We start from the raw sequence: 16,864 nt of genomic DNA on the forward strand, positions 1-16,864 counted from the left end.
GAGCAAAGAAGAAAGAGGAATTTCGTTAAAATATTCTGGTGCTTAAGAGGTTGATGCAAACAAAGTCCCAAGATTCTCAATTATAATAGAATGGAGAAAGCCTCCTCATTTGGCTGGAGACCAAAAGGTTAGGAATTATGATAGATGCTCCTACAAAGCTGGATTTTGTTTTCTTGGACAGGTAAAAGTTCCCCACTGGAGCCTGTTGCCTCTTGCAGGAATTTCCATTAAATTAGTTGCAGGGGGGGCAGTGTCTGCTGTAACACATTATGTCTAGCAATGTAAATGGGATCCTGAGAACTTGCAAAGATTTCTGATCTGTGGACAGTGATGGGTAAGCACTATCACACTTATGCAATACCCTGTATCGATATCTGAATAAGGATGTAGTACAAGATACAAGGGACAATATATATAATGCATTTCCTCTTGCACAATAATAATAATGCATTGTTTTATTTTTTAAATCAACAAAATATAGTGCAAAAAATCACATGCCCTTCATGCTGGGCAATTTATTAGGTGGTAGGTGGGGGACTTTAAATGGGACCAATGCAACCAATGAAGTCTAATCATGTCAAACCAATGACCAAATGAATATCGTTCTGATGAACGAAAATAAAATAGAAAATACGCACAGATAAGGCTACATAGAGAAGATCTAGATGTGATTTTGCTGATTAAGTCTGCTTGCTTCAGGGCAGGAGGCCATGTTCTTAAAATTGTCCCTGTAGGAATCAGTACAGCTAGACTGCTGTGTGGGAGCTAGGTGCTGAGAGACCATATTAGCCATGCAGACACTGAGAGATAAGAGATAATTGTAAAGAACCACTCCTGCTGTACTATTCGTCAAAATAATGAGCGATGCCTTAATGGGACTGAAATCCTCTGTGCACCTATCAATCAACGCTCAAAACATGTGAAGAATAAACTCTAGGTTTCAAATCGTGCCCTTCTTAAAGTCATTGAAATAACGTCAGCCAGAAAAATCTTCACATTATGGTGATGTACAGTAGTGTCTGAAGAAATATCGCCTTACTCTAACCAAAATCTAAAAATAAAAACAAACCTCTTGGGGGAAAAAATTAATTGAGCTCCAGCACATAACAGAATCTTATTTTAGAGAAAGCATTCCAGGGTACAGAAAAATACTGCCCTCGTCCATCCATCACTTCATTTAGGCTACCTCTTACTCGTAAAGTATAAAGAGCAGAGATGGCTGTTACCACAGATATTATATTAGATGATTGATATATTGTTCCCAATCTTTGCACTCTGTCTGTATTTCTGATAAAAGGTATATTATAGATTTACCTCTTATTTTCACCCTTTGCCATTTGAAAGTCTTCTGTACATTTTGCCCGATTGCGTTTTGATAAATCAACTTGACATGAGGTGACCCAGCAAGCTGCTACAGTACATAAGGAATGAATTGTGTTTTTTTTTCCAGAAGTCTCTTCCCTCTTTTTCAGTTGGTGAACAATTTATGGGATTTGGATCTTTTTCTCTGTCTTCATCAGCAAAGTGCTGTGTAATCTGGAGCGGAGAGTAAGGGTTCAAACTGGATTAGGAGTGCAACCGACTGCCGACAATGGGCGTATTATACTCAGCTTCCCAAGAGAATTCAAAGCAGATCATAATTGCTAATTGCCCTAGTGCCTGGAGAAAGAGATGAAGTTCCAGATCCTCTTAAATACAAGACAGACCATTTAAGCAAGGAATGACAAAAGAGACAAGAACAGAATATATAGGGCAATTGATCTCCAGCAGCAATTCACATCTGGCTGGTATGAAGTCAGTTCCCTTTGGAAATAAAATAATACATCAAATACTAAACTACAAATCCTGGTGTGCATTTTATTGGAAATAATGAATGGTACTGTTCTACATGATTTCCACCCTGAGGTGAACTGAGGTGACTATATATCACAGGCGGACTGAGGGGACACCAACTTAATGAAAAGCTCACACCACAGTAAGCTATGTATTGTGCACCTCAACACCAGCTGCAGGGGTGCCATTACTAACATGCTTTGTTCTTATCTGTAGAGTATTTTAAATGAAAATAGATCTAAAAGTGCCATTCAGGCTAGAGGATTGTTAAACTGGAAATTTAATTGGCTTTAAACTGGAAATGCAAGCATGAAAACCTTCCCCCAGTCAGTCACCTACTCCTGGAAATGAGCTCATCCATTTCAATTAGCAGGGCTTCAAACTGCACGGTCCTGGACAAGCGTACTACGGTGTAAGACACACAGAGACATTTGCGGCCTTCATCTGATACACGGGTTTCTCTTCATGCTTTGCGGTCCATGAAATGCCACAGTGCCCGAAGAGGTAGAAGGGGGCAGGGGAGGAGGAGGAGAAGGTTATGGTAGACCTGTAAGGCTCGTGTGAGCAATATGCTCCTGTTATGTTCGCGATTTCTAACAGGCGAACAAATGTCAGCCGTGGCTAAAAACAGCAGTGGTGGATTGTCTGGAAATTCTGCGGAACGCTCCAGGAAAGTTTGTGAGCATGATTCATCGTGCCACAGGCTTTTAAGATATTCACTGCTAATTAAATTATTTCAAAGAGCCAGCTGCCCTGAGAGAATGTACTTGTTAATAGGCTCCACCTTCAATCAAAATGGGCTTTGTGCCCTGACCCGTCTAAGATAGAAATCAAGAAGCAAGGCTGAACTGAACCCTACTGCCCTGTGGATTCCTTATGACTGCGTGATACTGCATCTCATCTGGTTTGACTGCTGATGGAATCCTAAATACATGAAAATAAACGAGCTAATTAGTCAAGGTATTTTTGTGGTCAGCTTTGAAAGATCTGAGACTCTGACTGTGTTTTTCAGATGTTTGTTTCAGGGCTTTTGTGATTCTGTAGGTTTGCTTAGTTCCCCCAGTTCACACTCCAACTGAAAGTGCCAGTGCTGTTGCTAATACAAAAGCTGGAATGTTTCGTTTCTTGAGCAAGCTAGGGACACTATAATTTTCCGCAGCGTGTGCATGCTTTGTGTACTCCATCCCCACTGGTCCAAATTGTTTTGCCTCAGACAATTGCACCACTCTTAGAGAGGTATAGCGGAAGGTCAGGTCTCTGGTTTGGCTGACCCATTGTTTCTTGCTGTGCTCATCCATTAAGATCTGCAGTTCTGCTTCCATAAGCAAACACAGCAATTAACGAGCCCCTTGTCTCCCCAGAGGTCAGGACCACATGTTGGATGTGAGCCAACTGCATACCTGGGCCCAACGAGGGTGACCATGTGGCATTCCAGCCCACCTTATCATCTGAAATGAAAATGAGCATATTTCCTCATTTAACATTGCCTTTGGGGCTGGGAGTCCACTTACAACAGTAATCCAAGCATCTTGTTCATGTTGCTATTCCCGCCAGTGCGTGTTTGATCAGATGAGGAAGATAGGTTTCAGATGCTATGTGCTCTATGTAGATTAGGCAAAGTAGACCTCCCTATCTACAGATCTGAGTAAGAGGGCTGATTGCACTGCAGTCCATATTGTGGAGTTTAGTGAAAGGTGCTGCATTTAAAATAGACGACCTTACCAATACGAATATCTTTACACACCGATATAATGAAAAGTAAAACAGTTAGATGTGTGGAATTAAAATGAAGGGTTTATGACACTATTATGAGATAGGGTAGTCCCAGTTGTCTGCACAAAAACATAATGGTCGATGATAGAAAGTCCATGAGGATTTAATGTATGACTTTTCAGTTAACAGCAACAGAAAAACAGTCCAACCCACATTGTGCATGTTTATATATACCCGAAAAAAGCCATATTTTCACCCACGTGGAACCTGTCACCAATAATCAGATAATTAAAACCCATATAATGACCCTAATAATATTCCCCCAAATTTGCTGTTTTCGATCCTTTAACCAAGTATAATCCAAACATATGTATTTCCTATAATTTGATAATTATTTTGTGATTAACTTTATCAGAAGCCTTCTGAAAATCTAAATAATACCATATTGTATGCTTTGTATGTCTCCATTATTGTTTTGTTCAAAGAACTTTAACAAATTTTGGTATAACTGTAACAGTTTAGTTGTGTAAAAAAACTTTGGTCACCAAGGTAGAGTACATTAAGGATATTCCTGTTCTGGAATCAATCCAGTAAAGTACTGTACAACCAGATATATTCCTAGACTCAGAAGAATGTCCTACACTGATAGGATTAAAGAACTGGACCTTTTTAGTCTTGAAGAGAAAACTAGAAGGGGCCATGTATTCAGTCCTATGGACCTCTTCAATCTGAATAGTGAAACACAAACCAGGTGACAGTAAGTGGAGACTATGTGGAAGTGTATTTACAAGGGAGAATAGGAGGCATGTCTTTACAAATAGCACGCCCATATTGTCCAGACTGGTGCTCTAGCTTCCTTCAGGACATGGCTGGGTAAGAACTTTGAGTCCGTTAGCCACTGGATAAAAAAAACAAATGGGTGAGATGGGGCAAACAGCCTCCTGTGTTTACAACTGTACTTATCTTCTAAATGTGAAAAAAGCTCTTCTGATTTGTTGTTTCCTGTCTAAAGGAGCTGTACACACACTGTAAGTGAGAATTATATCTGAATCATAGGATTAGTAGAAGCTGCCTGAAAGGACTTTGATAAGGGCCTGCACCCAGTTCCAAGCATGCTGATTAACTCTTATACTGCAGGCTGACTGCAAGATGACCTCCATCTGCTTCAGAATGAAAACACATGGGAGATGTGTGACCTGAGGAACTTGTGAGGTTTTATTTCTCTTCTTGTCTCTCTGCAGCGTCGACCGTGGGTGTGAGGAGCCCAGAGAGGACCTGCAACTGGGCGAAGACTATGAAGAGGAATATGATTGCCATGGCGAATATTACGAACGGGATTCTATTGGTCAAGAAGATTATAGGTAATCCAGGCCTGAGACTGAGACTAGGCCTGTACACTACTGATAAGGCAGCAAAGAAAACACTGCCCCTAGAAATGGTATATTCCTTCATGTCCTGGTCCTACATAGCACAGATCGTGTAGGCTTTACTGGCCTGTACAACACTCATTTCCAAAGATGTGAAATAATTTTGTTTAGCTTAAATAAAGCAAGTTAGTTTGGAAGACAGATTTGAATACCAGCCAGTGCTTAAGGACTACATTTCCCTTATTAGACATTACTTGTTTCGTTGATCAATAACTTGCAAGTGTACCTTATCAATAGCAACGGGGGCGCCGTATAAATGGCTAACCCTGCACTCTGACCCCAAGCTTCTCTCCCGTCTGTGTGTCTGTGTGTCTCATGGAGAGCAAGCTGGGATATGCGGAAAGACAAATTCCTAATACAAGAAATTGTATATGGCCAAAAAAGTGTTCTTATCTTATCTTAGGAAAGTTGACCATTTGAAAGGATTGTGTTCAACACACAGTGACCTTGATATGATTGAGCTACAGTCAAGTGTATTGCATCTGTGATCATGATATTTCTATGAATGCTATGTTAAACATAAGCTATATTTTTAAGTAATGCAGTAATTTTAGGTAATTTCAAGTGTTGGAACATATTCAATAATTTAAAAAAATCCAGGTGAAAAATGTAAAGTTAAAAGTGAATGTTGTGTGTAAAAAGTCATTCTGGAAAATATCCCTTTGGGCCAGTAACTCTCTGTGTAATGATTTGAGATGATTGTTACAGCTGCTTTGAATTTTTGCTTATTCTTGAGGTGTTCAGACTTCAGTTGTTTCTCCAGTAGGTAAAATGCACCTCTCAGTTGGATTTAAATATGGAGATTGGCTTGACCTACAGTAGTTAAAAGTTGCCTCTTTTCTCACCTAATGAAGTCATTGGTTGCATTGCCTGTATGTTTTGGGTCATTGTCATGCTGAGCCCCACTCAATAAGTATGGAGACATTTTCTTCTATATAAGCAGAGCAAATATTTCAGTAAACTTCAGAGTTCATTACCATATGCCTGGACTCAGCACCTGTGTTGTGTGACACATAGGCTGTACAGAGGTCAGAGACCATTGGTTTTGTCCTCCGTCAGAATGAAGAGGAAATGCAGTAGCTCTTCCTCTCCTCCCCCCAAGAAGAGGAAGAAGAAGAAATCTGGCCGCAGGAGAAGTCGGTATGTGTGGCTGTAAAGCAGTGTAGGCCCAAGGGAGGCTGTGGTGTGACGTGTGACTTGGGGAGAGGGTTGTGTCTACGTTTGTCTGGTTCGTCCAGCATGATTCTTCTCCTGTGGCACAGCACGAGCCTCCCTGCCCACAGAAGAGACCCAGGCTGTGCCAGCTGCACCTTCCTCTGCTGCTTGAAGCCAACAGGTGGCAGAGGGGAAATGGGCTTGCAGTAGGCATTGATGTCTCCGAGGGGAAAAAAAAAAACTTGGGTGGGATTTCAATAAGGCTTTCAGTGGTCTTTGCCCTGTGATTGCTGGTGTGTTAAAAAACGAAATGATCGAAGGCAGATAGTTTGGGGGAATCTGCCTATTCCTCCTCGTTCTCCCCTGTGTGTGGTTGTGGGGTTTGTAGCTGCAAGCTGTGACATGAAAACTACAGCAAAATACAGCAAATACAGCTATTTCAAATCGGGTGGGTATAAAAACATAATTGATGAATTAACAATTTGATGTGTCTGTAAATTGTAAAATTGAATGCCCCCCGCCATTACCCAGTACTTAAAACAGAGGTCATGAGCACATAATGACTCTAGAAGTGAAAACATCAAGGATTTAAATAATTTATCTGAAGTACCAGCACTTAATACTACAGAAGCCAGGATGAATTCTGGCTCTGGTATAGACTTTACCTTTTTTACATAATAATTCCTGAAAAACAGAACAAGGCCTTATACTCTAACAATATAATTCATAGAGAAAGACCTTGTAATGTCATTTCATGGTAAAAGTTTTAAAACAAGCAATTTAACAGCCTTCCCAGGGCTCAGTGTAGGACATGTTCATAGTATTGGGCTTGTTTTCTCAAGGTACTTGTAATTCTGTCGTATAAATTTCTTAACAAACTGTGTCTGGAAAGGCTCGTTCTAAATTTGGTCTCTGGTCTGTTTCCAGTTTTGACAGCTCCTCTCCTCCCCGGAAAGAAAAGAAGAAGAAAAGTGGGAAGAAACACAAAAGAGATAGGTATTTATCCCAACTGCCAGACAGGAGTTCATCTTTTCAGCATTATTAGGGGCGCACAGGAAATGGAAACTGTCACAGCATGTGTTTTTTTTAGAATATGGGAAAGATAATGGATGAGAGGATAAAATCTGGCCTCGTTCCTGCTCAAGTCTAAGAGCAGAATTGGTAAGTGCTCCTGACACACATATAGAATCCATCTGCTGCCAGACTTTGGGATGGGAAATAACTGACAAAGACAGAACAGTAAATCAGAGGTGTTAGTGAGGACATTTACAGTTTTGTGGAAACCTACAGAAATTACATTAAGAATAAAAGGGCACCCAGTCCATGTTGCTCATTTGGTGACCAATAGCGTATTGATCCAATAATCATCCAATAATAGCTACTTGCTAATAGATCCCAGGGAATGTACTTCAGCAATATGACTGGGCAGTTTGTTCCACACCCCAACAACTCTTTATGTATAAAGAAGTGCTTCTATATGGTGCTAAACTCTTAATACAAAATATTATATTTTTGTACAATAATGCTCTGTTTCCTTTTTCTAATTTAGTGTTAATGTAAGTAAAATATGACTTTGTAAAAGTATAGACGAATCAAATCCTTAAAACTGACAGGCTGTCGACCGATCTGGGCTCATTTGATGAGAGGCAGACAGCTGGGCAGTCTCTTGTCTCAGGGCTATTGCAGCCACTGACCTTCTCCCAGTGTCTCTTACTCACTAAATACATCATTTAGATCATATAAAAACTGAATTCACATCAATAATAAAACAAAGAAAGCTGCTGTTTGAAAACCTTCTTCAAAATAAAATACTGTGCAAGTCACCCCACACCTTGTTTTAAATATCCATGTACAGTAGGTTCTGAAAATTCTGCTATTCCAAAAAAAAATGTTCTTTTAGTATTCCTAGAGGGTTGGCAAGAACTTATCAGCTAAAGCTTTCGTGGACATAAAGGGCTAAATTTGGCTTTTAAAAAAATGAACTAAAAGGATTTGGGGCACCAATTATCTGAAAGGCATATTTCCCTCCATGGCGTCTGAGTTCATTATAATAACCGTGACACTGGAACATCTGTTACCTGAATAATACATTCCTTTTAGAAATCCATACATATTCAGTGGGTTGGTTTCTTTCAAAAATTAAATTTGTCCTTAGACTTGTTTTAGTCTGTGGTGAGTGTCTGGCCATTTCTGTGCCCTTGTGCAGGATTTGTAAGGAGTTTGTCCATTACCACCCAAAACGACCTCTAAAATGGGGAGTGTCTCATGAGGTTTTGTTCATGCGCAGCTCCTTTTTGGTGAGTTTACGGTAGGGCAGAATGGTGGTGTAGTAGTTCAGATTGCAGGGTTTAATTCCAGACCTGGGGTGCTGTTTGCGTGGAATTTGTATGTTCTCCCTGTGTTCATGTGGTCTTCCTCCGGGTGCCCTGGTTACCTCCCACAGTTCATTGATATACTGGTGGCTTAATTGGCCTATGGGAAAACTGGCACTTGTGTGAGCTTGTGTTTTTGTATCTGTGTTTGTGTCTGTGTGAGTCCTGTATAGGACTGGTGTCCCATCCAGGGTGTACCCTGCCACGCGCCCCGTTATCTGTCGGGACAGGCTCCGGCTCCCCCACAATCCTGAATTGAAAGAAACAGAAAAAATTGATGGATGTGTGGAATTTAGGGTGTCAGGTTCATGAAGTACAAAAAGAGCGAAGAAGGCAGTAAAGTTGGCTTAGCATGCTCACACCGCAAGTGGGGAGAGATATTGCAATAACAGCTTGCAATTACAAAGACGTCATCGCTTTCCAAATACCAGGGGGAATGGGAACACATACCACTCCTTCCAATAACTGGGCCAGCAGGTGGCTTGTAAAATGATATCCTAGCAAAACCGCTGAGCCTCTTCTTTCTGTTTTTCCTCCTGGAGTTTCGGAGAGAAAGGTGCGCGGCACTGCAGATGTTGCGTTGCAGATGTCTGTGAAGGAGTAACACACGGGTGAGGGAGGGGAACAAGGCACAGAAGAAAGGTAACGCAAAGACACAGCCCTCCAAGGGGACAGACAAAAGAAGTGGAGCTGCTGCACACTTTGAAAAAAATTAATAATCCCAGCAAACTCTTCGGTGTGGCAGGAGGTACTGCAGTTTGAAATCTGAAAAAGGGTCTTGTTCTTGATTTCTTTGTTCTGTGCCATGATATAAATACCTAAAACAGACAAACAGCACCCTCCAGAGAAATAAAGATGATATGCCATTTCAAGTCTTTTTTTTTGCTCTTAGTAGGATTGCACACATGCTTTTTACCCCCAGACTGGTATGTCGATGACAAAAAAAATCAGAGGATTAAGAAAATTTCTCACACTCGGGATAAAATGTGCTAACTACAATTTGAATTTTCGCAACTCCCTTCTGACTCGCTTGTTACTTAGCATAGCAAGGCCCCATTTGTTATGAGAAAAACCATCACACAGGCTTTGAGGGTAATTGATGATGGTGCAGCTCCTTCTCATTCTTCAAAGATGGGGCGACACAGTGGTACAGTGGTTAGTTAGCATGGCTCCCTCGCAGTGCTGGGGCTCTGGGTTCTGTTCCTGGGGTGCTATCAGTGTGGAGTTTGTATGTTCTCCTGGGTTTCCTCAAGGTGCTCAAGGGTTTCTTCTCACAGTCCACGGACATACTTGTAGGTTAATTGGCTTTTGTATAATTGGCCCTGGTGTGAGCGTGTGCTGTGTGGTTCCGTCTGTGCCCTGCGATGGACTGGCGTCCTGTCCAAGGGGTATCCTGCCTCGCACCCACTACTTGTCGTTAGGCTCCTCCCACGATCCTGTACTGGTTATTAATGGATTCGAAGATGGATGGGTTTTAAAGGTGGATAATGAGAGAGAGAGAAAAAGTTTAATAAAGACCTTAAAGGTTTGCCTAGATTCTTTTTTCCTGTAAATTAACAGGAATACTAGAAGGTATGATTATGATTCCTGAATGTAATGTCTTGATTCCAGGCTCTGCCTCCATGGATTTCTTGGCATTGTCAGCTTGCCCAGTGGAGGAGGCTGAGGAAGTGTTGGGATTCCTGGCAGCTAACATATTAATGACAATGAGTGAAGACTGATTTCTAAGACAATAACCCAGTATTCGTGTACAGTTCCAGTTATATCAGCACTTTCGCATCTGGCTTTGTTTTTCTCTCTTCAATGGACGCCTACCCCTGTAGTGCTAACAGGTTTAAAAAACGTCAGCTGGAGATGCTTTAAAACTGGACGGTGGAAATGTACAAGTATTTCCACTGCTCACAGCCTCAATTACTGTACCAGGTGTTTAAATTTTTTTTAGCATGACGAAGGTGTGTGGCTGTGTTGTACTGGGTGTGAACAGAGGCATGGCATTGTGTGATCAGTTTTTTTCACTCTCGCTGTAGGTCTGCTTCTGGATCCAGAAAAAAACGGAGGTACAGGTGAGTATCTGATGATACCTTCCATTGGCAGTTTGACCTGGACCAGCACCGATTTATTGTGTTGCCATCTTCCTGCACACAACCATTCTTACTGATGGCACATTTAAGATCATTTTCATTTTTTATTTAAATTGAGGTCTCTGAGGGGAGGAATGGTGGTGCAGTAGTTAGCACTGCTGCCTCAGAAAGCTCTGGGTTTTACTCCTGCGGTATTATCTTGGTGGAGTTTGTATGTCCTCCATTTGTTCATGCCACCATACTGGTATTTAAATTGACTTCTGGGAAACTTCTGGTGAGAGTGTGTGCATGTCTGTGTGTCTCTGTGTTTTGTCCTGCAATGGATTGGCATCCCATCTAGGGTGTATACTTCCTTGTGCCCATTGCTTGCCAGGATAAACTCCAGATTCCCAGCTAAACTGGCAGTATAGATGCTGTACTGGATAAAGAGGTTTAGAAAAAGGATGAATAGCTCTAAGAAGTTGCTTACTAACTGTAAAAGGGGCTATGCATTTTTAACTCTGGTGTGATTTAGTTTATTCTTCACAGTGAAAGCCCTGGAAATTTAACATAATGTACTTAATGTTGTGTATCTACACTATATACACACATTAGTGTTTTGCTTTTTTGTCAAAATACTAATGTTGTGTCAGTGTAATACCATAACTGTTTGATTCAATATGTATACAATTAATACATATTGCGACTAATAACATTCTCTTTCTATATTCTATGCAGAGAAAGTTTTGTTTCTTCTTTATCTAGATGTTTTATAGAGGGATGTACCTTTATACCATAAAACTCAGTCGTGTTTTAGCAAGGAACGATTATAGCTTGTAGTCACCAATTAGAGATGTGTCGGGGGAAGAGTGCTTCGCTGTAATTTCTCTGTGAAGATGTCAAGCACCGTTTGTTTCAGAGACAACATCTAATTTATATTTAAACTTCTCAGATCTGGGAGCCCGAAGAACAAACACAAAGACAAGAACAAACAAAGGAAGAGGTAAGCTTTTCCTGAGGTCCTCTGCCTGCTAAAATCCCGTATGCCGCAGTGTAGGTGCAGGCTCTAGTGATGACAGGTCTTCTTGCTAATGAATTTGCTGGAGAGCAGGCAGGCTTGGTCAGGACTCCGAACCATCTGCTTGATTTCAGATCGCAGTCTGCTCAATATGTACATGAAAAGAAATACACTGTGCAAGATGCAGAATATACCTATTTCTTTGCTTATCTCTAAAATATACTGCCACATCTTACTTCTCCTTTTCTACAACCTTGAACTGCATTTTAATTTTAAAATATGCTGTTGTTTGTACACATAAATCAGAGGTAGAGAGTCATTCCTGTGCAGTCAGCTTGAATGGAGCAAAGCACGTCTTATACTGCGGACATGTAGTGCTAATGAAAGGGAGCTCAGCACTCCACAGTGAGCACTTTTGCACTGACCTTGTTAGAACACAACAGAAGGGGAGAAAATTCAAATGAAAATGTATCTGTTGTTCTTCAAAAACACCTTAAAAAGCACAATTTTAAATAAAGGAAGCACCCTTTCCCCCCTTTTCTAAGCCATATGTTTTGCCTGCAGTGGCTGAAGAGAGCAAGTCAGCACTTGTTTCGACCTCTAACGCCAGCTCCTCACTCATTATTCATGGGCCCCTGCGCTTATACTTGTTTGGAGAAAGCAGGAGGAGGAAAAGTGCAGTTCAGCTCTTTCTTTACCCCCCTGCAGAGGCAACTGCCCTTTTGCAAAGAAGCAGCCTGTGCCAACTCGGAGCCAGTGTGCGTGTCTGCAGCAGGCACAGTACAGTGTGCAGGCTGCAGTGGTGAATGAGCCTTCTCTGTGTTTCCAGGTCTCCCCTGGACTCTCCCAGCCAGAGGTCCTACCACAGAGGCAGCTGCTGCAGCTCTCGCAGTGCGTCTCTGTCCTCAACTGGCAGCTTGCTAAAGTCTCCTAGCAGGTAGGCCTTCTGGGCTTCTTGATGCCGCGTTTCAGTTTTCTCATTTATTGATGCGTTTTGTATGTTGGCCTCAGCCCACCACCTGGTGGTAAGTTCTCCTTCCTTAACTTTAACAAAATAAGCAGCAGCATTTTTGTCTTGCATCTCACCCATGGTGGGAGTTCGGCATTTGTGGTTTTAATATAACAAGTCTCTGTGGCAAACGTTTCCAAACTCCCCCAGGAGAGCCTTTTCTGTACCAGTATTAACTCCTGTTGTAGACCATCCACTGAGCTGAAAAAACCCAGCGCATGTTGTTAGCCCAGGAGAATAGTGCAATTCAGATACCTATAAAAGTAAGCAAACGGGAACATCAGCAATCCTGAAAGAACGCCTCTGATTTACAGTTTTCTAGGATTATGTCTGCACACGTGCTTGTGATGTAACATCCGCTCTGCTGGCTGCTATAGGCTCTTCTGTTCACATTTGGAGAAAAGCTCAAGTCTGTGTGGGAGTGAATGCCCGCTAAATAATTCTCCATTTATTTCCGGACGAGGAAGAATAAATGATTCTCACTTCTTGGAGGCTTAATTGCATGAAAATGTCACCACAAAACCTAAAGAAAGATGCGGCCAGCAGTTTCAAGAGAGGGATGTCTCATGACCTGCAATGCCATGCTTTCAGAGAAAGGTGAAAGACAAGCGAAGGAGAGGAGTCTTCCAACTGCTTTGTCTCCGGCAGGACAAACTGTCAACACCGGGCGGACGGGCACAAGGTCTGCTGCTCCCCCTCCAGTCGCAGTGTGTCTCCTTCGCCAGGACACGCCAGTCCTTCCGCCTTGTGGCACAATGGGCACCGCGATGGCACCAAGAATGGCAAGGACAGCGAGGCGAACAACCCACCGGGAGAGAAATCGCAGGATGTACGTAGTCTCTTCTGTTTATCTTTTCCTTACTCTTGACTTCCATTCTCTTTTCCTGATTTTTCCAGGCCACTCTGCTGGCTCTGGACTCTGTGGTGGTAGCCTACGGGCAGCTTTGGGGTGGAAGCTTATGTCTGGTCTCCATTTCTTCACTGTCGCGTTATCTTTTCGAGCTGGTGTTAGAGCAGCACTGAAACAACAGACACTCAGCAAGGGTAATGATCTCTATCAAGCGCAAGGAGCTCAAAACGTGGCCCAGTCGTTGCTCAGAGCATGAGGAACATCATTTCCCTGACTTTTTGAAAGCTAAAAAAGCTAACTCGACACCTCCCATTGAATTCTCGGCTTCGTGTTTTGAAGAAGCAGCTCGTTTAACACTCAGCTCAGAATCCGTTTTTATTTTAAGTGAAGATGCGTGAGCGATGGTGGACTGTACCACATTCAAGAGTCCTTCCATTAGTGTTGCCCTTACCCTTCATCAGTTTCACAAGCTGATTTTTTAATGAATATTTGATCTGAACCTTTCTTTGAACTACACCAACATCAAAACTCCTGAGTTAAAATATTCCGATAGAGCAGAGCCCTTCAGAGTCGTGATGATTATGCAAACTCCTCAGAGATTTCCAGTTTCGGTGCTGTCGGCTTAGAGCACATTAATAGATCTCGGACTGCTGTAAAAAGTTTACACCCAATACGTTTGTGATTACCCCAAAATGTTTCTGATGCTTACTAACACCTACTGGAGCAATATCTTAAAAACTCAACTATATGAACAAACTGGGTAAAACACAAAATTACACTGGTTTATAGTTTCAGTTACATACTTTCAAAAAAATACAAGAGAAACTACAAAAGACACGTAGAAAAAAACACTTGGACCAGTATCTCAAAACAAAGACCAGTCTAGCAAAGTAGGAAGCTGTAAGTTGTCTGAGCCCAGTGTTGGAGGGCAGGTGTGTCTACGTGTTTTCTAGGTCTTTTTAAAGCAGTAGCACCTGAAGAACTGATAGAAGTGGTTTAATTGGTTGAATTAAAGCCAATGATGATTTAGCTGATTTAGTCCATTAGGAGCTGAGCTGGAATCAGAAATCTGTAAAAACCTCAGCTCTCCGAGATCTGGATTGGACAGCTCTGTTTTTGCGTGACCATTGTACACAGAACAGGTCAAACCTCACCTCACACATGGAGTCCATGATGGGGAAAAGGGGGACAATATGGAATACAGTGAAAGATTCCCTGAAAATTGTCGGCATCATGTAATTCTGGAACTGGCAGTGTAAAAATTTAACTGCAGTTGAAGGATGAGGATGGCACAGAATCCTTAAATAGTCCATGATTTGGCAGGGTTTGACATAATTCGAAGAATCCATCTGTGCCTAATGCTATCCATTACCTTGACACATCAAGCATAGGGTGAAAGAAGTGCCATTTTGGCAGATTGAACCTTCTTTTAAAGAACTTTTAGGGAGAGAAGTGAAAGTTCATTGTATCTGGCAGCTTATGCCATGAAAGAGTCAAGTCAAGTTCCATCAGTGTTGGACCAAGAATAACCCAAAGACAGTGTGTGCTCTGTCCAAAAGTCAGGAAGCATCATGGGCAGGGATGGGAGAGGTCACCAGCCAGTGACTGGCAGTGATCTGTCCCACAATGCCAAGATTGTACGGTGAGTTGCAGTGGGAGGGCTCCAGATTTTTCATCCCTGCAGTCCCAAACTGGAACCCCCCTGCACAGGACTGCTGCTCTGAGAGCAGAGGAGATTGGCAGCACACCTCATCAAATGGGGCTGGTGCTGTAGCTCAGCGTGTCCCCTTTCATACAGAGTTACCCCTTTGTTTGCAGCGTGTCACATTTTCCTGTGTTCTGCCACTGGCAGACTTGATGTCCCTGATATTTCTTAACGTGGTTGGCCATTCCAATTGCAATCATTATCCTGTTTTCCTATAGTCGGGTGACAATAGGAATTCTCTGCCGTTCTGTACCCTCTTACACTGCAAACCATCTACAGTGGTCTCTCCTGTTATGGTCATGAACAGCATTTCCCTAAGAATATTTAGAGGCCGTGGGGGTCTTCTGCTTCTTCTTGTTTAAATTGTTGAGCATTAATAAACAAACTGCTGACCGTGTGATGTTCTTTACTTCATTGTCACATGTCTGGAACTACTTCCCAGCTCACAGTAAGTGGAGAAATTTAATACTAAGCTCCCTGGTATCGTATTGTAATGTATGTCGACTCGAGAGGTGGCTCTCCAAGCTGTTTCAAGCTGGTTTAATATATTTTGGGGGAATAAAAACTATGAAAATACTGAGGTATTCGATTTCTGTGTTGTTGCTTTTTTTGTGTTTTGCAACACTTAGAAGGGCCAGCCTACTGTTTATTCAAAATCGATTATTTGGATGCAAGTAACAAAAATTGCAAAAAGAAACATTTAAAAGATATATAATGCAGTATGCGCTAGTGTTTTTTTTTTCAAGTTTCATCAAGGTGCATGTTTATAAGGAGTGTCATTGGGTTTTTTTATTTTCCTTTTTCATTCATTATTTATTTGATTACTATTGGTTTTTAGTTGTATGATCAATAAATACCCCCTTATTTTCTGTCTTGTTTATGTAAAAAGCACTCATATATTTTGGAACTGGAACAAGTAGGTTAATGGGTATGTGTACTAGATTTCCTTCAAACACCGATGTCTGTAAGATGACAAATCTGTGCTACACAGTAATAGCTTCCTACTTAGCTGGATAAATGAAAGCCAAACCCATCGTCAAGTACACTTGTGAACCCCATTTCGCACTTCTGGGTTCTAACCTGCATGTGTCCACTAGGGGGCAGTAATATTTCTGTCCACTTGTCTCGTGGTGTTGGTAAAATATCGACAAACAAATGTTGCCATTACTATACACACAATTTTCAGCACCTTGGTTTTACAATGTTTGTAGCTGTGTGTTCAATATGGATCATTAGGTGCATCGCAATCCAATCTTTCCACTGCTACATAACTTAATAATGGCCATTAACACATTTATCTGGGGCCTATTTTCTTTAAATCTTTATCAGTCTTTATTTATTTGTTTGCCTGTCATTCTTTAACAGTTATCATTAGAATTTTTGTCTTTAGACTGCATACATGAGTAGAGTGTAAAAACCAAATACCCAGCAATATCTGTGACTAAAATATTTAAAAGGGACTTGAGCCACTTGAATTGCATCTGGTTAAAAGAAACCTGGCATCAATAACACAAGATGACTCTAAAAAGAAAAGAAAAATGTTAGTGGGAGCAACTTACCCTTGACAGAACTGTGCTTTATTTTTGCACTTCAAAGTAAAAAAAAAGATTTAACCTTACGTGACAACTAAATTGATGCATTCTTTTTATATTGCACATGAAACCTGTGCCAAACAATGCTTTGCACTTCATTAATCACAAGTGGAATTGTAGTGGAGCAGGG

The 16,864-nt window shown here is 41.5% G+C and overlaps 1 protein-coding gene across 2 annotated transcripts in view; it reads left to right on the plus strand.

The window, feature by feature from the left end:
* Positions 1-16,864, plus strand: part of srrm3 (serine/arginine repetitive matrix 3) — a 99,450-nt gene that overhangs the window by 67,671 nt on the left and 14,915 nt on the right. For both annotated transcript variants that reach the window (XM_069184307.1, XM_069184308.1), the window contains exons 4-10: positions 4,788-4,907; positions 6,033-6,113; positions 7,056-7,124; positions 10,528-10,563; positions 11,513-11,563; positions 12,408-12,515; positions 13,236-13,416. In XM_069184307.1, coding sequence (XP_069040408.1) covers positions 4,788-4,907; positions 6,033-6,113; positions 7,056-7,124; positions 10,528-10,563; positions 11,513-11,563; positions 12,408-12,515; positions 13,236-13,416 — 646 coding nt within the window. The remainder of the gene's footprint in view (positions 1-4,787; positions 4,908-6,032; positions 6,114-7,055; positions 7,125-10,527; positions 10,564-11,512; positions 11,564-12,407; positions 12,516-13,235; positions 13,417-16,864) is intronic.

The sequence above is a fragment of the Lepisosteus oculatus genome, chromosome 26, assembly GCF_040954835.1.
Source record: "Lepisosteus oculatus isolate fLepOcu1 chromosome 26, fLepOcu1.hap2, whole genome shotgun sequence".
NCBI classification, from domain to species: Eukaryota; Metazoa; Chordata; class Actinopteri; order Semionotiformes; family Lepisosteidae; genus Lepisosteus; species Lepisosteus oculatus.